Source organism: Petromyzon marinus, chromosome 4 (genome assembly GCF_048934315.1).
Source record: "Petromyzon marinus isolate PM22_M1 ecotype Great Lakes invasive population chromosome 4, UKy_Petmar_22M1.pri1.0, whole genome shotgun sequence".
NCBI classification, from domain to species: domain Eukaryota; kingdom Metazoa; phylum Chordata; class Hyperoartia; order Petromyzontiformes; family Petromyzontidae; genus Petromyzon; species Petromyzon marinus.
The window spans coordinates 9706438-9733608 of record NC_133670.1 but is presented as its reverse complement, the minus strand read 5'-3'; the positions used below and the strand labels follow the sequence as shown (position 1 = coordinate 9733608).

General features: G+C 42.0%; 1 protein-coding gene across 1 annotated transcript; it reads left to right on the top strand.

Moving 5' to 3' along the window:
• The first annotated feature begins 888 nt into the window (after positions 1 to 888).
• FRZB (frizzled related protein) lies at positions 889 to 14941 on the top strand. The gene is made up of 6 exons (XM_032946338.2): positions 889 to 2127; positions 5305 to 5391; positions 7769 to 7834; positions 9081 to 9288; positions 10854 to 10917; positions 12835 to 14941. Exons 1-6 carry the CDS (start codon positions 1671 to 1673, stop codon positions 12988 to 12990), a joined length of 1038 nt encoding a protein of 345 aa, XP_032802229.1. The 5' UTR covers positions 889 to 1670; the 3' UTR covers positions 12991 to 14941.
• The last annotated feature ends 12230 nt before the right edge of the window (positions 14942 to 27171 follow it).

The window sequence follows — 27171 nt, the reverse complement described above, 5'->3', positions numbered from 1 at the left end:
GAGACCGGTGACGACTTTTTGGACGTCTTCATCCAGCAGTGAATATACCATGGACGCTGATGATGTCACGCTGCATTGCGGTCACTCAGTATGCCTTCTTAATCAATGTAAGTGCTTGTTTTACCTGTGCGCTGTAGGTGAAATAACAAAGACACATGAGTACGTGGTGTTTTCTTGCATCTTAGTCAACTGTACAATATTCACAATCGCACAGCGTGTCATACCCGCACGAGTACACGTATGTAGTTTATACACAATAGGAATATAAATGTATAATGTTCATGTATTAACGTACAGGATTTGCGAAAACTCGCCGCTTCTGTGTGTGCAGATGAAATGTTAGTTGCTGATATTGTAGTACAGTATACCCAAAAAAGTATAGGTGGGCTGTTTAGTGATGTGAGAGTTCGCTTCCAGGTGTGTTGAGGGCCAAATACCTGCAGGTGCATCTTCAAGTCGAGTACTAGATACTCACCAGCCTCACGAATACGAACAATTCACGTGATACAATCGTGCGGTCCGTTGGGTTTTTAGCACACGTGCCTGTCCAAACAAATTGACTTACCGAACCGTGGGGAATTGTCTTCCAAATGTGGGTGACAGTGCGGTCACTGCACGGGTCCCAGACTCAAGCGAATGGACTGCACGAATGCAACGCAGCCCCGTGCCTCATAACCGACAAAGTTCCCCAACTCCAGCACTCACTTGCCAACTCGTCTCTAACTCGTGCCCTCTGGCGGTCGTGCGCCACGGCTCACTGTGTACTCTTTTTGCTCTGACTTTTTAAGGGCGAAGCCAACCAACCAACCACCACCACACAAACCACAATACAGAAAAAAATACCGGCATAATTTTTCAAAACACCCGGGATTGTTCTCAAATGTCACGCGCACTAAGCCACTGGGTCCCAACAGAACAAACTCCGCTGCGTCCCAAACGTGCAGGTGCAGCAATGTTGCAGACACACGCAGACGAGAGAGAGAGAGAGGGGGGTACAGCAACGACGCGAGAATGCCACCTTTTTCGCTGAAAACAGAAGAGATCCGCTCTAAGAAGGGTCAGCGGTGGGGCGTAGCAGCAGCAGCAGGCGTGACTGCGTCCTGCGGCAGTAGCGGCACTGAAGCCCTCACTCACAATGAGCGCGGCCGCGTGCCGCCACCACCACCGCCGCCACCGCCGAGTTTGAGCAAAGAGCCAGCAGCGTGCCAGGAACATTCACACTTTAGATGAACTTGTCCACGACTCCTCTTTGACGCCACCAGAGCATCACGATACTTGGCCGGGAAGTATTTAAACGCGGGAGCGCATTTGGCTAAGCCAGCTTCGGTCTTGAAGCGCAAAGTCGTCGTGGAAGAAGCTTTTTATTGTGCGAGACTGGTGGAATTTTTTTCCCCCTCTCTCTCTCTCCATATTTTTACGCACACACGCACACACTAACACACTCCCTCTCTCTCTCTTCCAAAGTCCAGCAGCCCATGCAAGTGGCCATGATCTACGATGGTCGCTAATGTGCGTTGACGACAGTTTTTATTGCTGGGCATAAAAGTCAAGAGCGAGAGACGCACACACAGGGAGAGAGGGAGAGAGGGAGGGAGAGCGACGCAGAAGAGATATATATATTCACACCTAGTTTGCTGGACCTGGCCCCTGGGCTGTTTGTACAGCTGTCGATGCGAGCCATGTTCTCGGTGCTGCTGCGATGCTGCGCCCTGCTCTGCGTGCTCTCGTCCGGGGCGGGTGCCGTGGCGTCCTGCGAGCCCGTGCGCATCCCCATGTGCCAGAGCATGCTGTGGAACATGACCCGAATGCCCAACCACCTGCACCACAGCACGCAGGAGAACGCCATCCTGTCCATAGAGCAGTTCCAGGACCTCCTGGACACGCAGTGCAGCGCCGTGCTGCGCTTCTTCCTGTGCGCCATGTACGCGCCGATCTGCACCATCGAGTTCCAGACAGACCCCATCAAGCCGTGCAAGGCGGTGTGCGAGGCGGCGCGGGACGCGTGTCGGCCCGTGATGCGCCAGTACAACCACGACTGGCCCGAGAGCATGGCGTGCGACGAACTGCCCGTGTACGAGCGAGCGGTGTGCATCTCGCCGGAGGCCATCGTCACGGTTATGCCAGAAGGTGAGTTAACTCGCAGTGCGACGGCGGAGATGGTGAACGCGTGGCGTTGGCGGCGATGAAGCTGGTTGCGATTACCGGCGAAACGTCGTACTCAGATTGTAAATGTCGTGGCTTGGCTCTCCAGCACACCGGTGTGACAACCCTTACTGGTTGGCCGTGTCGGGTAGTGGCGAGTTTTCACGACACTTTTATATGTTTACGCGATCTAACCCCCCCAAAAAAACCCTCGATTATGGATGATATTGGTCGCGAAAGCCTCCTACGTGTTAAACTTGGTGGTGGTTGTTGGAGGTGATGGTCATGACGACGATGGTGGTGGCGGTGTTTGATGATGATGATTATGGTGCTAAGTGATGAGGATGATGAGTGATGAAGATGATTGGTAATCATGTCGACGGAAGTGACACTTTTATGATGATGATTGTGTTGGTATTGCGTGATGGTTGTGCACGTCCACGGCTGCACGGGAATTTACAACTTTACACTGGACCTGTTGAATTACGCACGCGTTCATTCAGAGTCGGCGTTCTATCATCATTGAATTCACGTTGCTTATGATCTTTTAAAAAAATACATAGTTCACGCAACGTGCTTTGTTATATATAGAACGGCACATATCTCATCTGTGCATCAAGTGCACTGTAAATACGTTGTAAATCACTTTTACATTTGAACAACTTTTTTTTTTACGAATTCCTACGCGTGAGTATGCAACGCGTGGTATGTTAACACTTACGAAAAAATGTTTCGCGTAAATAATTCTTTGGATCAGGGCTAACAGATTGATGCCATTATCCCACTTAAAATAAGTCTCGTTAATCAGTTTGCGGGCACACGCAAGGCAGATGTGAGGTGTGCACCTTGGTGCCTCATCTGCGCCAATTGTGATCGCACGTTCTCAACCACACGCTCGAGTGATATCTGTCATTCAAATCACGTTTTTTACAAATAAAGGTTTATATATATAAAAAAAAAACCGCGTCCCCTACACGCGTGCTAGTATGCTATGTTTCGTGTTCTTTTGTATTTAAACATGACAACAAGTAGCAAAGAGCGACGGGGAAGGGGGGGGGGGGGTGCAGTGTTACAGCAGCAGCTCTCGAAGTGGTTTAATAACCCGGCCAGGGTTTTATAAGGTCCCAGGGCGGTCCCACGTTTAACGGTATGAAGTCAAATGCATTAACCTCCCTAGTGTGGCCTAGGCAAGGGCGCGACGCCGAGCCATCAATACCGTGCGATAACAAGGCGCGCACTTCACACGACCACCAATAAAAACGATAAGCGACGCTTTAACAACGCTGATAACCAGCGCGGCTCTAAATCGCCACCGTCCACATCGCCCCCCCCCCCCCCCTCTAGCCCAGACTAAGCCGAAGCGAATTCCGCATCTCGCATATACAAAAGCACACTGGTGCTGTGATTATCAGCACCAGAATATTAATTTATACTGGAGGAATCCTATGAGCTATAAAGCTCTTTTTCACAGACGTCCCGACTGAACATGAAAATGTGAAGTGCATAAAGTCACGTGTAAATACAAGTCCTGCGTACAATAAAGCACACAGCCAAAGTGCATTATGCAAAATGAAATTAAAACCCATCACCATGTCCTGAATGAGTGCATTGTGGTGCTCATTTTATTCCAAGGGCCGCTTTCGTAATTTTTCACCGAGCTTGGATCCTCTCGAGGCGCTTTTTCACAAAATCATCGAGGAGCCTTCGACAAAGCGGCGAGTCGCTTCGATGTGCGACGCTCTGCCTCGTAAATTGTACTCCTTGGTCCCTGCCGTGCGAGCGCGTTGATGACCCTCGGAGCGACGCCTACGGCCACTTGCGGATAAACAGTCCAGGGGGAGGCGAACTCGCATTTGGACAAACATCCGTCGACCTTAACCCTTACGACTGCTCGTTTTTTTCCCCCTCCTCTTTGCACCTGAATTCCCGCAACTTCGGCGAAAGGAACCCAACAGAGAGACGTCGGCCGTCTCTCGTAGATGGGCAAAGACAGAGCGTTGGAATGGATGGATTGGCGATTGGCTAGACTTCACCCCACGAGCATATTTTAGCATTTCATATTCACGAACAAGAACATGGTTCATTCGGAAATGATGAAATGCACAGTTTTGTATGCAAAAGTGTGCCTTGCAAACAGCTCTAGAAATTAAGTAAAAAAAACTCACAGCAATGCAGACACTGCAGAAGGTTTACATATGAACTTCTCTCTACCTTATGCTTTATTGCCGTTTATAGCAGGTATATCTATGTGTACAGGCATACGTATTTGCGCTGTTGCATTGCGCCAATAGCCCGCCAGTGGACTTTACTGCCGCCAATGTACGCTCATGGTGTGTTTGCCGAGTTTGAAAACAAGCACTCCGAAAGGTCGTGCGTGACAGGTCAATTAGGAGCTGCAAATTGCATGGGCCCGGTAGGGCGTGCTACTATTTCCACCTCAGTCAGCATGAAGTGCTTTCCATGCGCATCGTGTTGTTTGTGAGGACCACAAAACGTTTACGGAGAGACAAATACCCGCGTGGGTAAACTAGAGACCCGATTTCTCTAACTTGTGATTTTGAAGTAATCGATTATCACAAGACCTTATAAGCACACACGGCCTGGTCACTATCCATCTTGTTACCATACAACATACTTTCCGTGAGATGACATCTGCGTCATTGCATTGGACTCGATTATCGCGCGTGTATACATTGTTATATGGTCTCAACATTAACATGGGACATTATCCATGTACGGAGAGCATGAGTACTCACGTGTGCAGTTTCTCGGAAAAAAAAACCTCACAATCACGTCGTGCATTAATTTAACATCCAAACCGTAAATCGACCTTCATATGTACGTATGCATGCACGCAAGTGACGCGAATGCTTACGGTGCATTTTGACAAATATGTATAACAACATCCTTCAAGTGAAAGTTGTGGGGGGGGGGGGGGTGACACTTGAATTAATAAAGCTAGCGGAACAACGACGCCGGGATAAGTGAGTGAAACAGATGGACACGTACGCACGGTGCGGTGAGTCACCATGCCAATGACCGTACGACCAGACGCGCGAACACCATTTGTGTGTCCGCATGTGGTGCTTGTCCAATGATACCCGGTACTCTCGTTCGAGGAGCAGCAGCTGGAGGTGAAATGTGTGCTCGCGTGTCACTCAGATGAGAAGAGCACAGACTCGACGTCAGTCGTGTTCATGCAGACCGAGGGGCCTCACCCTCCACCGGCGTGCCGCAACAACAGCCCAGGTGAGTCTCTCGGCTCACACACGCGCACACGCACATCCCCGAGATAAAGTTCCTCTGTAAACACTCTTTAATCTACAGGATTGTATCGTCCGAATGTCTGAAAGCTGCAAGCAGTGAGTGGATGATTGTTTCAGCTCTGTTTGTGGTATCGCCATTGACAACCTAATTAAAAAAAAAAATGGTAAAACTATGATGGGGAGTTTTGGCAGTGGTGCTGCGCTGTGAACCCGCTGACCTGAACTGGATTCGCTGTCACGGCTAACGTCAGTGGTCAGCTATATCTGAACCGGTTTGTATCACCACCACCCCTTCCCACCAATTCCACTTCGACCAGTGTGGTGACGTATTGTCAAACAACACCCCTCCATTGGCAAGGTATGGGGAGGCCTTCAGTCATCAGTATGTTGACAAATTACCGCGACTTCTTGAATAGTCAAATATGATAGCATTTATAAAGAAAATGGATGATAAACATGCAGGGAACCGATATTTTACAGTTCACAAAGGGACGTCGATCACCGTTGGGTAAATGTGGCTTCCAAAATGTAGTTTTGTAGTGGTGTCTTCTAGGGCCATGATCTCACGTGATGTGATGCAGGATATCTCATTTGCACAGTTGGATACAGCTGACTAACATACCTCTGATAGTACAATGCCACATTGTGTAATTGGTCGTGAGAAAAATCTTAAAGTTGCTGCAAGTTAGAAAATTTGCCAAAAAATAGAAAAGCGTGAACGGTAGAATATGAACTAACACACGGTATCTATGGATACTCTGCAATATTACAGCTTTAACTTCTGACTCATGGAGGTAACTCGGGAGTCATGAACTAATAATTTAATAACAACAGAGAGGCAACGCGTGTCTCTTGGAGGAAGTTTACTGTGTGCTCCGTTAAACGATTACCCACATCGCGTGTTAATAATTTGATCCAGGTGGGGAGAGATGGGTTTTTGTTACATTCAGTGCTCATTTATACGCATTAGTCATATAGGTTTTTTTTTTTATTCTTTTGACATTGATTAGAACTACACTCGTGCTGCCAAATGCCCGCGAACCTCCTTGAACCCTCTCTGCAAGCGTTTCAATAAACAACGTACGCACTAGCGTCGTTCCGTGCGGCGACAGCATGAACGAGCGCACCACACGCGCGTAAAATGTGTAAAAAATTTTTTTAATGAACGCCGAATGCCAGGTTCTGCTTATTTGTGAGGGTCTGACGGCGACAGGTGTCATCGGTTTGCTTTAGAGTTAAATAAACATGTGAGAGTGAACAGATTTTCACAACCTGATTAGTGCTTGTCCCTTATGATGGCGGTGCGACTATGAACCAGACGTCTTCAGAGACACTCAAATCTCACCGCACCCAGAACCACCAACCATACCAACGGTTACAATAATAGACAAAGGTAACTTCGGAGTGTAGGCTACAATAACATATGGAAAATATTTACTCAGTGTCTTGTTTATTATTATTGAATCAACTTAAAGGTGCTTGTGTTTGATTTGGTCTCAGAAAAAAAGCATCGACCGATTCCTCTGTCTCTCTTCTCAGCCATACGGAGTCTACTTGACAAAATTGCACTTTTAAACTAATTTGGTACATATGTTACATTTAGTACCATGTGGAGTGCATTTTACTTGAGACTATTAGGCAGGTGTGAATAATAACAGACTTCTGGAAGATATACATCGTGGAACTGAGGCAAGAACTGTCTGTCCTTTCCAGAAACGAGTGCGTGCCTTGCCACCTACAATGCAAACAAATTGCACAATTTTGGCAATTCTCTGCTTACTCACCTGCTGACATTGAATAATTAGTGTGCACACCTGATTCAAGATAACAATGTCCGTGGATGCATTGCAAACGATCATGCTTAACGTTTTAATGAAGTCATAAAAAACAGACACGCCCATTTTACAAGTTTAAATGTCTGCAGAAATTTGGAATGCAAAAGATGACGTACGACGGACATTTTCATTTTAAAATAATGAAAAATAGACGGCTTCAAAGGAGAAAAAAAAGATGAAAATCTGTTTCTTTTCCACAGTGTTTTTTTGAAATATATTATCATTTGGGTGGAGTATTGCAGATTCAGAACTGATGTACTGTAGGAATCCACCAAGACAGCATACTTGCACGGTGTATCTGATTTAAACTTGACTTGGTAGTTGTGTTCCATCAGCTTTGCCCATTCTCTGTAAAGTTTGGAATATTCTTGCGTGTTCAACGTAGGAGTCTCCAGGAAGCTGTCAGCTTCATTTTTCGAGGTTAGATGCCATGCGTTTTCCATGATGCGGAATATGTCGTGAGGAAATGTGCACATTTTTCCATCATTCTCATGCCATGCCATCGGGTTTCACTTTCTGCTGCAGAGCGATGCAAATGTCGAAAAATCAAGGCCAACCAAAAGACGTACACTGCCAAAAATTACAACTATGGTGAGTGCATTCAAGAAAATATCTTCTTTAAAGTTATTCCAACATAAATAAATAAAAAGATACAAATAATAAATTCATGGAGACAGGAACACACTTATGGGACTTTATTTTGCATTGTATTTGTTTGCCATTTTATTGACATGTAGTTGTTGACAAATGTTGTAGAGAAAGCCTTGAAAAATGGTAAGCTGAACAAGCTGGATACTCTGTCCCACAGGCCTATGATCTAATACCAGTGTTCAGTATACAGCCGTATCGTTTTCACAAGCTAGTTCTTAGCATGTGCCTTACTTAAATCCTCGAAGTTCCAGTTAATTCCTGACACGTTGGTGAATTTATGTTATGTTATGCTATACCGTGTAGCATTTTTTAATACTATTTTTTGTGGAAACTCAAAAGTGGTCATCAAATATATTGACTGGTCCATGATGTGAGATTGTGGAATTTCCATCACTGCTTCATGATCACTAATGTGGACGATTAGCACCTCATACTGTGACAATTGTTATTGTTGAGATGTTCTATTGATATTTTATAACCATTGCCTTACTGGTGAAGTGCACAGTTATGCATATATTTTTTGTAAAGCTTTCACAAACATTTAGTTGATTGCTTTGAATCCAATTACAGTGACAGTAATTCAAAATGACCTAATCGGTGTATTAGATTAAGCCACAGTTAATACACGAAATGTAACGGGGATGCTGCCATGGTGCGTCTCTTGCTGCGACAGTTAAAATAGGTGGCAAATTTCATAAACCGCTCAGCCTCTGTCCATTCAGCAGTTTAAATGGGTACAGCAGAGTTAGTTGATTGGCAAGTTTCAAGTTTCATTTATTAGGTATAGCCCTGTGAGCCATGCGGCTCTTGAGTCGGGTGCAACCGCAACAAACAAAATATGAACAGAGAAACATCTTAAAGCGACGACGCGCAACAGAAACATCCTGGATAAACCAGCAAATCTTTAAAAAAATTCCCACCGTATTACAACGCTGTGTGCAGGTCGCGTGTGGTGGGGTGAATTGTGGGTACTCCCACCTCTTTTAAGACACCTGACCAGCATTGAAGAGTAGGCCAAAAAGAAAATCTTTGGAGGGTGGCACTTTCCCACCAGCAGTGACGTGAGAAAGACAATGAAGACATTTTAGGGCTGCAGATTTATCATTGCACCACAGGATGGTCACGCCGTATAGAGCCTCTGACGTTTGAGTGACGTGCTAATGGCGTGGCACCGCGCGCTTCACAGTGATCCGCGCCCGAGTGAAGGACGTTCACAGGAGCGGCTGCAGTGAGATTCAAACGACAGTGGAGGTGAAGGACGTCATCAAGTCATCGGGCGTCAGCATCTCGCGTGGGGACGTCCACCTGTACACCAACTCCTCCTGCCTGTGCCCTGAGCTTCTAACTGCCGACGAGTACATCATTATGGGCTATGAGGACCGCATGCGCACCAGGTGGGATAGACATCGGAGGTCTTCAACTTCATATGGCTGATCTCGACGTAGAGCAGTAACTATAATTGAACACCGAGGAAGTTAATGAGCCAAATGTATGTACTGTATGTATGTTGAACATTTTTTGGCAGCGTACGTAGCCAACCGAGATAATCGGAGGTGCGGGGGAAGGACAAAAAAACTAAACACAAAAAAACTGCGTCGTGAGTATCATAGTGTATCGCAGTGATGATGCCTTCTTCATATTTGTGAATTGGACATTGACTTGCTCTGCCTGCGGGGCCATTCCTACATTTAAATGCACCGAGGGATTAATTTTGAGAACAATCAATGGGCAGGTTTATTAAATCCCCACTGCCGCTGTGCTTTTAGCAGTATAAATGGGAACACCTTAATTTTGACAAAAAAAATCTCTGTAAAGCTAACCGTTATGTGGCATTCATGGAGACCTGTGTAACTGTCATGAAGAATATCATTTAAATTCATAAATGGCAACTTATTTTACTCGTATTTGTAAAAAAAAATTAGCTCTCATTTACGAAATAGCCCATCATCTCTTGAAAGACCAATGCATTAATTATGTAAACAATGACATTAATTCCATCTGTATAGATATGTACTGAAACTAAATACACAAGTAATGTACACATAATGTGAAATGTTGCGAATATAATAACTATTACAGGTCTAAATACAGCGATTCAATTAACTCCACATACTCGACTCATATAGTCCAAGCATTCGTGTGACAGTTCTAATGGCTTTGACTGGAATTAAAAAAGCCTCTTAGGAATTCCATCTTAGAGGCATCTGAGAAGGCTAGTCACAAAGACATACACATGAGTGTTCAATCTCAGCTGTGGTGCATTTAAACCATTGAACTTATCACAAAGAAGATTAAACCTCTGCTGATGCATCCTCTCCAGGTGTTGTGTAGTGGGGCAAAGCCTCACTCCTAGAAGATCCAGTTAATAATTTATATCAATATGAAAGTTAAAATCACATTTCTATCGTTAATTATATGTAATAAAAGTTAGTAGCGCCGCATATTTGTGAATTGAATACGAATAATTGTCATATATCTGTTTTCCAGTTGAAGTGTCGGTACAAAAAAATTGAGGAATGTATTAATGTTTTCCCTTCTATATGATCTCTCCTTTGCTGTTCCCGTAGTATAGAACTCCCTCCCCCCAGCCGTCTGTGCTACCTACTCCCTGCCCCTGTCTGCAGCCAAGGCTCACAACCATCCTCTTCTCCTCTGCCTTACGACTGACCGTCCTGTTGGATATGCGCCTTTTTCCAAAATTAATATTAACAAGAAATTAACCGCTACACCTATATTTTTTTAATGAATAAAACACATAAGAGCATAGTAAACTGAAAAACAACACGTAAGCCAAAAAGACGCCCTCTAATATAAAATCGTACAAAGATGAAACATATTCTCCCAGTTATTGGTGGATGTCAGTTTTGCAACTCTCTGTACGTCTTTAATCGCAGCTGCATTCATTCTAGACGCGAGTATAACTTGTCTCAAACAAGACGTGTTCTCATTTTCCCTGCAGGTTGTTGCTGTTTGATGGCTGTGTGGCTGAAAAATGGAAAGAACGTTGGGGAAAGAAAGTAAAGGTATTAATACACAAAGGTTACGAGCGCAGACATCGATTCCCAATTGCCTGCAATAAATCAGCGGGTTATGGTGTAACAACCTACTCGGCCGTTCCCGCGTCCTTTGAGCTTTTGGGCCAATATAAAAGGTACAATTAACAACCAAGTGAGGCACCATGCTTGTCAATGTTTGCACCCCCCCCCGCCGCCCACCACACGTATTGTCTGCGTCTAGGACATTTACAGCCTGACATTTCCAAAAACACGTTTCTCACCTGCTGATGCTGGATGTAATCTCCGGTGAAACATCGGATGTAAAAATGTCAATATTTTTCTTGCTTTTCAACATTCCGGTTTGCTGAAAAACCAAATCAATTGGCACATTTGCCCACGTGACAACTTGATTTGCTCGGCTTTGTCAGGTGGGTGGAGAGTTATAGTTAAACATGTATGCTATACCTTAACGGTCAAACCAAAATAAACCAATTACGAATCATTTCCACAACGCTCGTTTGAATAGCCCCCTTCACAGTTGCTGCTTGACAATTCGAGTATTATACAACACGCCCTCCACAGAGATGAGTATGCTGCTACTCACCGGTTTGCATTCGACTTGTTCTATTAATTTACCAAGGCAACGTGGTGGCTGAATAATCTGGCAGTTATCAATAATTTGTGAGATCTTACAACACTGTGCATATCCTATAAAGTGGATATTAAATATCCACTGACCTAGTTGTTTCTCAGACTATGATGTTTTTATGGATGTCAAATTCTATAGATACATTTTTTTGAATTAATAACACAACTGTGTGCTGCTCACTAACAGCAGGTGGGCAAAACTCCAATCGTGCCTTGCATACACGGCATGTGATCATCGCATTGCATGTACAATGCTCTGAGTCTTGTCCACATTTTTAAAAAGAGCTAAAATAAAATAATAAAGTAATTCCTTCATGTCCAACTATGTGCAAACAGTTTTCTCTTACAATATAGATAAACTGTCTAAATTAACTTTCTCCTTGAGAACCTCAATACATATCATATAAATAATTTATGGAACATAAGAGACTTCAATGCTTAAAAATCTAATGCATTGTATGAACTTCTGCTTTAAACACAAATTAGACACTTGGGAAAATACAGGCCACATATATAATTGCACGGAACATATGTGTGTACATGTGGTAATTGTAGTTGTCTTAGATGGTGATAACAGAATATTTAAATAAAACATGTAATTTATGACTGGCAAGAGTCAGCCAAAAATAATTATGGTCCTTTAAGATTAACAGTGACCATAATAATACTTTAAATCATATCCATTTGTCCCTACAAGCTGTTATGCGTGATATTTATCTTGAAAACATTTACTTTATTAATTTAATCACAATGCAATGTCACGCAGTTATTTCCATATTATTCTAGTGGTTACGAAGAATGTGTTGTAAGCACATTAAAACTAGCATAACAACATTCAAAGAGCAACACCAAAACGTAAACAATGTGATGACATGTGTTTTTAGTTTGTGGCAAGAGAAGGACACTGTTACAATTGTGTGTTTGTGCGCGTATGGTCATGCCTTGATCTCTTGGAGCACTTTGCTATGCCTGCTAACAGCACAGTTAATTTACGCATGCAACAACAGGTTAAATAAAAATAATATAAAGGTTGTCATTATTATTACTATTAATGAAAAGAAAGACAGATCTGAATATTTCGGCCTATAGGCCTTATTAATTCTAAACAGACTGGGATAAACCATTCATCGTATGTTGGGGAAAACATACATATAATAGATTCACTGTACAATATATGCCTTAGTCTCTGTTGCGTCGAACTCTGCGACCTCAAGACGATGCCGATGCTGACGGCCTCATCCGAGTGTGCTGCTTTTGCTGTTGCTTCTGCTGCTGCTGCTGCTGTGTGTGGCTTAGCGCTGGGACCAGAAGCTGGGCAGACCAAAAGGCCCTGGAAGGAGCACCACAGGCATCAGAAGGTCCGGGAGCAGTGGCAGACCCAAGGGTGGCCCCAGCGACGACGGCAAAAACAGCCGCAGCAAGGACAGGGGCGGCCGGCCGAGAAGTGGATGAGAGCCTGAGACGGACGTGAGCTAGCGAGCGGTGTGTGCGTGGTGAGCACTCGGGCGAGAGTAAAAGGGGTGGTGATGTTTATATTGCACTATTGAACTTCTGATGTACAGCTGTTACTCTTTCTGACACCACTAGTCTCGAAGACTATTTATGAGAGAAAAAAAAAATTAAGATCAGATAGCAAGTTGTGATCAAAAGTAATAGTGAAGATCCTGAAATCATTACTTAGAGCTTGAGATTGTAATGTTTTGTGAAGGTTCCTCTTTTTTTTGCACAGCATATTAATCACTTTTTTTTGTCTTTAAATATAAATATATAAAAGAAATTATACATTATGCTTGCTGAGGCCTGCTACAATCAGCCAGAGTGCTGCATACTATGCTGCTTTAAATAAGAGAGTAAATTACCTCTAGATTAGTCTCCTGAGGAGTAAAAAAAAATGCTGAGATTCACAGCTGTTATCATGACAGCATGTTACGTATCAACAGTGTGTTATGGTATATTCAGTGTAAATGAAAAAAAAAACATCACTTTTAAAGGTATATTGTATCCTTTTAACAGCAAGTCGGCAGGCCTGCATTATGTTCAAGGTATATTGGACAGTGTTTCAGGGCTAGAAGTGTAACCCGCTGCATACATTGGCATTCTATAATTGTTCACATCCAGGCAACATTTTATTTGATGTAAATCAGTGAGGATGCATATGAAAGTCTGGTTCTAGTGAAGGCAAACCATGTAATGATGAGTTGCACCGAACAATATAAAGACAATTGAGCCATATTCCCAACTGACTGCCTGCAATGTGGACGTAAAAAAATGATACACATATATTTGAACGTAAAAATAAATATGGATTGTAAGGTATTGACAGTGTTTAAGCTTTTTCAAAATCTGAATAAGATGGTATAGTATAAGGGGGACGGCCAAAATAATGACACCACCACAAAATCTTGAACGGACATCCTCGCTCTTGGGATGTTTCAGCGCCGACTTTAAACAGCCAACAGCGATTTAAAAAAAAATGCGACCCTTTCTAGCCCTGTTTGCTGTATTGCATGGCAAAATATCTTGAGAATGAGATGTGTTTGCATCAGTATCTTATAATACGTCAATATGTAATACGCTACTGCGAGTGGACTGCATGGATTGTTTGCATACAAAAAAAAGAATGCACACGTTTCTAGCTAATCTAGAATGCACACCAATATCGTCATTCAAGAGTTGCCTTCGCCTGGGAGGAAAGGAGTTTTCCTCGTGGCACAACTGGGCTAAGCGTGCTATGTGCGTCAACAGTACGTTGTTCTGTGTAAGACCTGCACACCGCCTGATCATTTCACGCTGAACAGATCATCGCACAAGAGAAAATATATTTCCATTCTATGAATGACTTAAATGAATGACAAGAAGGATTTTTGAAATAGCCTTTAGGAGATATTGTAATTTTACAACACAAAAATAATATGTTGTTTAAGAGCCCTGTATATTCAAAAGCTTCAGTGGGCATTGTGTGAAGCTAACAAAGTTTGAACTACAAGTAATGTACTTTGAGTGTGCATGATAAAGGCAAGTATACGGTATATCATGTATGTAAGTAATCGTAAAATGTGAACGTATATATCCGATTAACTCTAGTCGGCTTTCATTCTGCGCCACGGTGGGTGCATATGAATGGCTGGGAGTGCATGCCATCATTGGGTCATTTATTTCTGGGATGCATTTAAAGCATTCGGTAATTAACAGAAAAAAAGAAAACTTCCACACAGAAACACGGTACGTGCAAATGCATCAGACAGTATAGTGCTGTGTCCTTTGATATGAGGGTGCTGTCTGCAAAATGTGTGCAGAGGTTCTGTGAATTTTTGATCTCATGTGCTCGCACCTGCCTTGTACTGCCTCTATAAGAAAGTGCCGCATCATCAGAATAAAGGATGCATTGTTGCCACGTCACTAACACGTATTCCAACGCACTGTTTCGTGAACTGGAAATGAGATGCAAAAAATACACTTGTACATTGCAGTCTAAAGGCCCATGTAGACTACGTTATTTTATGCTGATTGTACCCGAGGGACTAAAGGAGGAATGGAGTGGGTACCCCCACCATCCCCCCGCTCCTCTCCCTCTCGCCCCCTTTAAACTTCGTGAGAACAGAAACGTTTGAAAAATCAGTCCAAACAATAAGAATAATAACGCAATTTGTAGCGTGCACAATATTTAACGGACAAAACTATTTCTATATTACCGGGTAAGGTCCACTGCGCTATGTAGAGCTCTTTCTCAGAAACGACCTGGCAACAAATTATCACTCAACGAAGTGGCTCATAATGTGGAAATGTCGAGATCAATAAAGACATATCCACGCGACCACAGGGAGAACATGCAAACTCCAAATATACAGGCATCATTTTCGCGATCGAACCCAGGAACTTTTGCATACCAGTTGAGGAGACATATAAACATATAACGTGAGACATAACTTCAACCGAGAAGATGGATACAAATTGAGCAATCATTGGAAGGATGTTATTAACCAGGTAAAACCTTAACTGCTTTATGGTTGTTCCATGAAATCTGCCGGGTACAAGTCTACTTTTCCGAGTTAACTTCCCCCCCGGAATCCCCAGCTCTCTCGGCCTCCCACTTCCATGCCCGTCCAGCTTCACGTCCCCTCCCCACTTTCTTACCTATATAACCTCTACCAATATAACCTCTTACCACGGCAGCTCTGTCCCACTTCAGCAAAAATAAATTTTCTTGCTATGGTCTTCCCACCTGATGATGATTGCTTGTGTTGCAATCGAAACGTGATTTATTTTATTTTATACCTTCGTGACTTTACCGAATGAACCAAAGAGTATGGATTCCTGCAGTCACGAAAGCTTCAAATCAAGATTCAGTTGAGGAATTTAACATCTCGTCACCTTGGCGACCAATAAATGACCGTGACTCTGAGATAAAACAGTGCATTTGGTGATGCTGCGTTGGTAGTGGTGCACCAGTGCAAATAACTAAAAACTCAACACGTTTGTTAGGGCATCTTTTGGCTGGCCATTGAACAAAGACGGTGGTCACCGCATCGCGCGCTTTCAGATGCGCTTGTGCGACCGTCTGGAACGCTCTCTTCCTTCCGATATTAGGAAGCCACTGGAGCTATGCACTTTTAAATCGAGATCGACAACTTATTTAATTTTAACTGCTTTTTGTGTTGAGCGTGTCGTCCTCACCCATATGGCGTGAAAGAAGTTCAACATACTTAAAAAATTGCCTTAAAAGGAAATATATATATATAGCAGGCGACGTTTTTCGAGTTATGGCCCTGATATTGGTTAGTGACCTGTGTTTTTGTACGGTCCTTACACAGGAAACTTTTAAAAAAAGATACAAAAAGCACACATAAGAATCCGATTAAATTATACAAACAATGAAAAGATCAAATATAATGGTTCAAATTCATTTTATGACCGTAATGATGAATAAGGCAAGAAAATCGCTGCTCATGCTGGACAAGTTATACATCCGTTGTGATCATTTCTCCTGCATGCCACAGTGTCATAGCAGATGACAACGTGCCATAGTCATAACATATCAGACTAGGCTGAAAGCTTCCGATCGTGCCAATGTGGATTAATGTACTGTAGGGCGTACAAAAAAAAATGCAAGATTTTAAAGGAAGAATTGTTCGTGCATTATGGCTCTCTATCTTTATAACATTTGTATAGAATTTCCACGTGAGGCACAACGTGTGGACCACAAGCACAAATCAGTACTCTTATTGAGCGGTATTATATGCGACCGAAATGAGAGCAGCAACTAATGACCGACGAACCCCCACCACCACCACCCTTTGTTTTGCTACATTTCAACTGCTTTTGAAGTGATTATGTGTGAAAAGCCAAACTCGTGAAGTATTTGCATGTCTTCATCGCTCTTCCTCCTCCTCCCACAGGCGTCCCCCCCTCACTCTCTCTCCTCCGAACTCTTACGAACTCTCCCCACCCCTCTCTCTCCTCTCTCTCTCTCGTTTACGTTCCTGTTCTGCCCTCCACACAGAGCCGCTCTGCCACTTGAATGCGGTTTGCAAAGTCTGTCCACAAGAGAGTGCATGTCAGATCGGTGCAGACATGCAGCAGACGTGTAGCCTTAACAGACTGCAGGGGCAAGTGCTGTTAGCGAGCACCTATGAAGGCCGGTACGGTACACGTGGGGGGGGGGGGGGTGGGTGGCCAGCACCACGCCCGGCCACCTTTGTCTCCCCCAGTGGCGATGTTTACTACACACACCGCACCAGGTACTCATTCGAGGCTGAGTCGACATAGGGGAGAGCCAGGACCGCTTTCAAATAATCGTCCACCGCTGGTGTTGGCCCGTGAGCGGTAATGGAACTCGGGTCGCCGGGATGAATAAGCGCAGCGCGTTGCACACTCACAAACACTCACAAACACTCACAAAACCACTTTCATTGCAATTGGGAATATCTGAACTGGATGCGCTCTCCACAATCGAGGGTCAGTGCAATAGTGCCCCCGCGTGCCGGCATTCGTGTCAGCAAGTTAACGTTAAGAAACGATAACAACGTGACGCTCACAATGTTCACCCCCATTCTACAGAGCTGAGCATTAAATGCACTTGTAAATGCACACCTGATGACGGTTGCTTGTGTTGCAATCAAAACGTCGTATGGAGGCCGTCCGTAAATGACGTCACGCGATTTTGGCCGATTTTTGACCCCCCCCCCTCCCCCCCTCGTCACACGGGGTCACAAAAAGTCAGACCCCCCTCAAATGACGTCACAAAGCTCTGCCCCCCCTCCCCCAAAACCATATTTCCATTTTGAAAATAAAACATGCTTCAAATCGCTTTAAACTATTGTCATTGTAGTGCGTGTTTAATGTGGCGCTGCACTCTGATGTAGGAGAAAACACGTATTAAAAAGGAGGCGTTGGAAAGCTGAAATTTAGCATAAAATTCACTTGAAAATATTCAACGTCTAACTAAAACTGCAGATGTTCAGAATATTATATTTAAATTATCTTATAATTATAAAATATTAAAAGTCATTATAACTATAAAAAAATATACTTGAAGCTGTGTAGTAGAACGAAGCAAAATGGAGAGTACAATTATAACAATCACATTCATTCCACAGAATGAAAAGCCCTGGTAGAATCATTAAAATCAAAATGTTCAATACCAATCTTTCAAAAAAAATTACAAAAGTTATGCTTCTCCATTCTCCCATGGAGAAGCAAAATGCTCCTTCATGGAATAAAGAAAAAAGGTGACCTTGATCAATTTAAATAATCAAACAGTTACTAATGAAAATCAATAAAAATTAGCGTTGTTATAACAATTATATTTAATTAAGTAGAACGTGTTGTTATATTTATTTAAAGTTGCGCATTTTGATGTGACGTCACATTTCTCAACCCCCTTCCCCCCTCGTCACACATCGTCACAAATGTCTGACCCCCTCCCCCCTCCCCCCTAGGTGCGTGACGTCATTTATGGACGGACCCTATTCTATTATTTGTTTTATTTTCTTTCTCCGTGACTTTACCGAAATAACCAAAGAGTAGATGTTTTCATATTGGCCTAATTGACATCTGTTTGGCATTATTTGCGGTTTTGTTTTATGCTACCCCCCCTTTACCAGAGATAATGGACAGTTGACTGGTTCTGATAGAATTACCTTTGATAGCAATGACGCAGTAGCAACTGCGAGCTCTAATCATACCGTTTTCTCAATTTATTATTTTCTGAAACAATTACGATGCAGGTGACAACAATGACGTTGCATATGTGCCGTCATGATAATGAAGAAAATATATATTGCAAACTATATCACATCAATGACTGTTCTCCAGTAATTATATTGAACGTGTGTTCAGGAATCAATACTTTTCATAATGACAATATTTAGCAACCATGTTTTTTTTTTCTTCACACATTTTCCACTCTTTAGTCTGAACATTTTCCGTTCTGTATTATTTTTTATTGCATATTACAATTTCCACTCTACCCTTTCACCGTCGAACAATATTTTGCACCAACGTCCGTGCTTCTTAACACATGTCATAGCAGGTAGGGTGCACGTGTTTAAACTTGTTGTTTTTCGGCTGCTTTTCGTTTATCAAAAGGTCCAGTTTTGTGAAAAGCACTCCGAGCTGCTTTCACCCTCTCCCGTATTTGACAATCTTGACCCCAATGTGGTGGTGGTGGTGGCGGCGGGGGGTTGTGGAAGCGGGGGTGGGAGCAGGTGGAGAGAGGGCAGCAGTAGGCTGGATCACGGCCACAGCCAAAATCCTTCTTAGATCAGCAATAATAATATTTTTTAAAAAGATAACAATGTCCACTATGCATTTCAGGATGTTGTTATGGGCTGCTATGGGCCTACGTGATGGGCAGCAGAGAACAGTGCATCAACCCGTTGTTGTATTTACTCCCCGCCTTCACTAGCCTCCACCTGTGGGGGAGCTATTGCAACACCCCACTGCCCTTTGAGACCCTGCAAATTGATAATTTACCAGAGAAAAACTTAGATTTTATCATTACAATTAAAACTATTACAATTTCTGTACCGCCCACCTTTGATAAGTTTCTAGATCCGCCTTTGACCTGCACTAACCAGCGTGGTGACGTATTGGCAAATGACCCCCTTGATCTGCACGACACAGGGTGGCCCTTAACCGGCAGTGGATGGATGATCGGGTTGCTCAGATACCCAAATAGCTGTTGTGCCGATGCCGACTCTAAAAGACATGTTAAAGGCAGTACAAGACCGATGTATAATGCATGATCCACAAAACAGAGTACACTGAATCAAAATCAAAATTCAACAGGTGGCTCTGAGCTGGTAGCACCTAGACCATGGGTTTGAATTTGGGCAGCCGCGTGTGATTAATATGCGTTCCCAAGTGAGTTGATCGCCTCAAGTCTGATTTAAAAAAATGCAGAAAAAACAATTCTAGAATCTGTTTGACAAACATTCAATATCTGAAGGGCAAAAATATATCTTAACTGCCACAAGGCGAACATCATTATTGCTGGGCACGTTAGAAAGTACGGCGTGCTTACTTGTGGGAAATAAAAAGTCACTGAAAGGGATCTCAAAGAGTTCTTACGTAAGCACCTCCTACAGGCCATTATCTCACCACACGGGATGATAATGCACTGCTCTGAGAGAATTCCTAATGCATACCTGCTCTCATGAAATGATGCCGATTGCACAAATGGAATAAACTGTGGGGAGCAAGACAAAACAGGACAATTCTAACATGACGATACTGAAGGCTGCTTTGTCTCTCGCAATTTGGAATGGAAAGGCCACATCACAGAGATACATGCACAGGCCTGAATCTGTATTCATTGCCCCATGATGCACTCTGTACACACGGCGGCCATCCCACTCATCTAGCAGCACAATGCGCCGTTCTGTCATGTCCATTCGTGTGCTACGTGTGCTGCTGTGACATCCATTGTCCCAGGAATAAATAGGCGGAGGGACCACCTCCCCCCCGACTCCTTTCATCGCCCAGTAAACTGTTTACTTAGCGGCTGGCAGTGGTAGGGTGCCCGGGTGCAAGGCCTTTGAAATGAGACAACTGGCAGCAGCAGCAGCTCGTGGAGTGGCTTGCTCGGCCACCAGCACAGCTCCCAGACCTAGGCTAGAGTGGCATTTTTAAAAGCTGCGACAGCAAGTTGACATGCAGTATGTGCTGTCTCATACACCACCAGAGGATTGAGTGAAAGTGGAAGATGAAGTGAGTGTGTACTGATGTTTAATTCAGTAAACACACCACGAGAGTACACTGTAGCCTCAATGTTGTAATTATTTATATTTAAAGAACACTTCTGTACACGTGTAAGTGCACTTACATAGTGTAAATTTGCATTGTGAAAATTGGATACATTTGTCGATAGAATCAAACAATTTGTATAATTTGAAGCAGTGCATATTATCTCCAAATTACCCTTTGTTAATACAGACTCATAACTTTAGTAAGCAATTCACATAGCAACAATACAACGCATATACGTATATTTGCCTATGGGTAAGTTGCCTTCGTTAATATCAAATCGCAATCTTCAATTCTGACGCTCTGTAATCCATACTATTTTCACTTCAATGTCAATACGACATTATCTTAAACACGAATTAAATTAGTAATCTTCTTTTATTTTTAATACAAGTTAAGTTAAATCTTCATGAGAAATGTAAAAAAATACAGAGAAATGTCCCAAATTTCATTTCGGTAAAATCTATTTAGCTGAATTTCATGAACTACAAATGTAATTAAAGCCTCTAAATAGTGCCATGCTACATTGGTGGACATTTGAAAGCTTGAATAAAGTTATATAATTAACAGTTTAATTATTCGTTGATTTATTTAACCAGGAAGGGCTCAATGAGCTGTTAGGCTCTACTTCATGGGAGTTCTGCGATGGTACAGATGTTACTACACGGTACAGATCTTACACCGTTACACAGGGGAGCGATATAAACAGCAAGTATTAGCACTTGCTGTTTATATGGAACGGTAATGCGGAGCCAAAAACCGCAATTCTCTCGTTGCTCCAAAAGTCAGCCTGACAAAAACAAAATCTGCAGTACGTCCTTTTGGAAGGAGACATTTTAATCTGCCTGCAAGACAACGGGGGGGGGGGGGGGGCGGGGGGGGGGTACAGCTATGCCCCTGGGTCTACGCCTGGCGCTTTCTGGTCCGTTACCATAGAAGCCGGCGGGCTGGAGATTACTGGGCGTCTTCGGCGTGAGCGAGACTCCTCTTAAATCCTTGCCTGGGTTTAAAAAAAAAAGAGTCCCACAAAGGAGCCTTTTGTGCAGTGCTTCTGTGGGCAAGGGGCCCACACCAAGCGCACGGACACTCGCGTTCACAGTCGCAGCAGCAGCAGCAGCTGCATTTATGAGGACAATTAAGTACTTCTGCCTGACATCTCTGGCTGGGAGGATGCGGGCAAAGGGCGGCGGCTGTTGCAGAGCCACGTAGCCCGGTGCCGCCTGGCAGACGTTACCTAAATGCTGAGCAAAACTCTCGGGGTTTCACGGGACCCCCCGGTGTGGGGTGATCCTTGGACAAGCAGCAAGTAGCAGGATAATTAATCGACGTATAAATGCGGTTGTTATAACACCAACGCGTAAAATGAGCCAATGAAGGTCCTCGACAATGTGCATGAAGTTATACACAGTCAGTGCTTAATTTCATGGTGTCGTTTGGGATTGAAAATGCTAAACCGAAGTTGCATTGCCCAGCTTATTTAGGTCCAACGGCTTTAATCTGCCAAATAATGGATGGTTTAGTCATAGTTGTATGAATAAATAAAATGAGTATTCCTGGAGTTTTTTTTTTCAATTATCATGAATGCATGCTTACACTAAAGTATAACACGTTGTAAAAAAAAACCGCGCGTATTATGTTCAGTGTAACGTGCATATAATAATGTAAAATGCGTTTAATTTCTAATGCACATTTAATAGAATTTACACATTTAACAGGTAACCAAGATTATAGCAAATTATTGTATATGATCAAAAATGGACCGGCATTTCCAGTATTACATTGTAAAACTTAAGCTTGTGTTTTTTGTACATTTAACTATCTCGGTAAACAAGTGTAGTAATACGTGCACCAAAGCATGAACAGCTCAGGTTGAGCAGTTATCTACGGGACCTTTTTTGGCAGTATCAAGGTGTTGAACGATACAAAAGGTTTGTACCCTTTCTGGCATAAATGCAGGTGTTAAGATGTTCAAACACCAAATGCTGACTTCACGCCTTTTAAGAGATGCCTATTTGGTGTTTTTCACATCTTAACACCTGCATTTATGCCCGAAACGGTAAAGCCTTTTCTATCATTCCATAGTTCATTGTGACATAAAAAAGCATACCAGGGCGAATGATTATTTACTAATCACTTAGATTAACTCATTGGAATGTCTATTTTTTTACACTTTTAGAAAAATTGTTTAATGCTATGTTTTCATGGAAACCTTTTCACCCACATTCCTTCGACCACGTGCTGTTTCATGGAATTAAACATAATTAATTTTCCCCTACATTTCTAGTTCATTGTTGGTTTACTTTTGTTCCACAGTAAATGAAGAGTTAAGATCTTTACAAGAAAATTGTGGATGAAAGTGCAGTTTAATATTGACGTAGACTCGGTTGTATCTGTGTTGAAAGGTGAATTTATTATATTAATAGTGTGAAGGATGTATATATACAATATGTACAAAAAATAAGAAACATGACCAATTTGACATATGTTCATCCTTCTAATTTATATAACTCTGCATTAATCGATTAAATTAATATGCATTCTGCATGCAAATTTAAAATCTGTGAATACATTTGAATAGGTGCGATGAGAGGTTAATGGATATGTAATACTTTAAGTTGGTTTTATCATCCTTTTTTGAACAGAAGAATGATTGAGGCATCATTCAATGATTGCTGTATTTGATATCGATATAAACATTCCATTAACAATTCTGCAAATTGTATTCCAGCAGTTTATCCAACTTCTTTTATGATTAAAATTTTGATTTAAAGCTTTCGTGACTGCAGGGATTCATATTCTTGGTTCTTTCGGCAAAGTCACGTAGAAGGGAAACAATCAAATAATACAAATATAAAACAATAAAATTCTCACGACGTTTCGACTGCAACACAAGCAATCATCATCAGGTGTGTGTGGTTTTCACACCTTGATGATGATTGCTTGTGTTGCAGTCGAAACGTCGTGAGAATTTTATTGTTTTATATTTTTATTATTTTATTGTTTCCCTTCTTTTATGATGTTGATGGTTATACCATCTGGTCCAGGAGCCTTTCCCTTTATGCAGTGATGTGTTCATTTCATGAATGGCATTACATTAGTACATTTATACAGATTTTAGGACAATACTTACATTTCAGGAAGCAAGTGCATTGCAACAAATAATACACTAAGTTTCTATGAAAATATATTATTGGCAAACATAAAATGTGGCAGTTTAACATATATTTTAAAAACCCCATAAATTACCAAAAAATATCAAATTATACGTTGAACATAGCATCGACAGATTCAATGTAAACGAGATAAACATGGTATACACAAAACTACTAAGAATAATGAACAATATTGTTTGGTACATACTGCAATTGATAGGTTCAGATTAAATCGGTGGTAGCTCAAAAATAATGCCACGAGCAAAAGCAACAGGATTCCAGCGAAAGCAATGATAACTCTAGTTGCAGGCAACAGAAGTAAAGGACAACGGAGATAAAAGATGGAAGTATGGTGAGGTGGAGATGAATGACATGAAACATCAGTACAATCTGGCATATGATCGCCAACAGTGAAGGACTGCTGCTGGAAGTTTTAGGACCCAGTGTGATGGGGAGGAGAGATGCTGAAAGGTGTCTTTTGAATGACACCATCATGAGATGGTGGCTCTTCGCTGCCAGTGAAGATGAATACCACCCCATGCTTGAGCAAACATACTTTTTATATGGATATACCATTCTACAACTGACAATGCACGAATTCACGTACATTTGGATAAATAAAACTAATTCTGGTTAATGCTATTGACATGAGCACACTGGAGATACGGACAGATTACAAGCTGCATATGTGGTTTGGGACAACATTAACAATCTCCCATTGAGAATCCTAATAGATTAAAACTAGGGCTCACAGGATGTATATATGGACAAACTGTGCTGCATTCAAGGCAATGCATCAGACTAAGCAGTTGGAGAGTATACCACTTGTTAGCTTCATTACAAGTGTTTTAAGTATGGCTTAAAATTATGAACTTAAAGTCTGTAGGTAAATCTTATTATATAAACTTACAAGGGACCATTTTTTTATATATATTACACAGCGCATTGCAAATTTGATACAAATTCATAACAATTACGATTTCATGCAGCTAAATATTGTAATAAAAATTACTTGACGGCAAGATCATCAAATAATTCATTGGCGTAAAGCCCTATGGATGGCGTTTTGAATCCAAGCAATTATTTCGTTACAGCGGCAATGACATTGAACCAGGCACTGAAAGGTAGAAAATCTATCAGAGACTGAACAAAATAGTAATGGTCATAGCAAATTAAGTCCAGTCGTGCATATGTAAAAGAGAAACACTGCAAATCGAATTTAACATTGAGTTTATTACACTTAATTTTGGTGAAGACTGTTAAAAAAATAAAGTTAGTTTTAGAATATGAAACCGTTTTCAGAAGCAAATGATTGACTTCGTAAAACTCTTTTGAGTTTAGCTTAAGCTGTTTGCTTTACTCTAGTTGTCTATACGTAGCTAAATTACAAATAAGTTATTATGCATCTTGCACATACTTACGGCAATGCTTAATGCAAATAAAAACATTTTACTTCTTAAAATATAGACTGGTATCAGATAACCGAAGTGTGTAAAATGGTAATCATGTTCATAAAATTAATTCACATGCTCAATCTCAGATGGCCTTCATTACAATTCACAGACGCAAATATAAATTTTTATTATATTTGATTGTGGAACGTCTCAATTTGACGAGCCAAACCTGTCAACATTTTATAATTCTGTCAAATGAGACCAGGCAAGGTGAAAGCAACTAGACATGCAGTGGATAAAATATCCAATCTACAGTTTAATATTGCCTTCGTGTAAGAATCGACAAAAATGCACGAATCTTATTGCCGTGTGGTCTTCAGCACTCAATTTAACACACACCTTCCACACAGTGTGTTGATTATTGAATGAACTGATCAATATGGCCATTCGTATGTGCTTTATTTTTTACTTGCAAGCCAATCTCTCAAAACGAAAAACGTTGGTTGAAGATGGATAATCCACTGGTCTAGTTTTGTCATCTCAAACATAACTATATCCAAATTGTGTTGTGTTCCAATGATTTGTAAAAATGTCACGATACAACTGTCACAATGCTGTGTATTTAAAGGTCGGAAAAAATGTTACTGCTCGCCGAGATTGAAAAGTAACACACCAATTTGTCTAAAGAAAGTTTGTAATCTGTACGTACTACTTGCGATGACATGTGGTTCAGAACCATGGCCATTTAAAAAGTTGCCAAAGAAGCATCGATATGTGTTCTTGGATTTACATTGAGAGGCACCAAGATGACAACATATGTAGGTTAATGATGAAATGTAACCCTAACAGTAAAAAAAACGTAAGCAAGCTTCAGCAGGGAAAGTTTCTAAGAATGATGATGGCCGATAGTCAAGAATTAGATTGACAGCCAAGGAATTTAATGCATCCATGATGTGAGCAGGTGTTAGGTGCTTGTGGCATAATATTGACATGGTGGCTTGGGGAGACCTTGACCATGGTGTAGGAGTGCAATGGTGCCACCTTTGATCACGTGAAACGTCTGCAACCTAGCAGCAAAATCTGGGAATATTGCACGAGAACCAGAACCATAGTACAGTATATTGAACTTCTTTCCCACTGCACGTAGCCAACCACGCTAATTGGAGGTGCGGGGGAAGAACAAATTACAGTAAACACAAAACTCAGTTTTAGAGAAGTGAGTTTTCAATCTAGATTTAAAAGTGTTTAGCTCTCGTGGTTTCTTAATATCAGAAGAGCGTTCCAGATGGCCGCGGAAGCGCATCCGAAAGCGCGCGATGCAGTGACCATCTTTGTTCGATGGCCAGTCAAAAGCCGCAAGTTTACTTAAGTTGCATTCACATAATTAATCATTTAATCTTCTATCAACAGCGATTAGCTATTTGACCGTAATGAAACTATAGGTCACAACTCTGTGTCTGATAACGTGTGTGATATTTAATGTACTGCTCATGTAACCGTATATTTAAGACATAAAAAAAGAATTATAATGCATTTAAGAAACGTAATTGAAAATAAAGCTTCTAGTCTACCTTAATTTGGAATATAATACGTCAGATGGAAACATATGGCTAAATGCCGTGCTGATCTTCGAAGTTGATTGACTGTTGTCACCATACCAAAAAGTGCAGAAGGGTGAATTTTGGGTGCCTCAAGACCATTTCGGATATCACTTACCACTGCTGTTAACCATGACTGGAAATCTAGTCCAAGTCAACCTCAGCCAAATAAAGCACGTTGATTCGTAAAAAAAAAAACATTTACAGTGGATTAGTTAAATTGCACTGATATACAGGAAAGAC

Bases quoted from the DNA above. Each gene is read 5' to 3' on its own strand.
- FRZB (XM_032946338.2), top strand. From the start codon at position 1,671: ATGCGAGCCATGTTCTCGGTGCTGCTGCGATGCTGCGCCCTGCTCTGC. The intron at 7,835-9,080 runs GTGAGTGCATTC...CGCGCTTCACAG, and splicing joins TGCCAAAAATTACAACTATG to TGATCCGCGCCCGAGTGAAG. The intron at 9,289-10,853 runs GTGGGATAGACA...TTTTCCCTGCAG, and splicing joins GAGGACCGCATGCGCACCAG to GTTGTTGCTGTTTGATGGCT.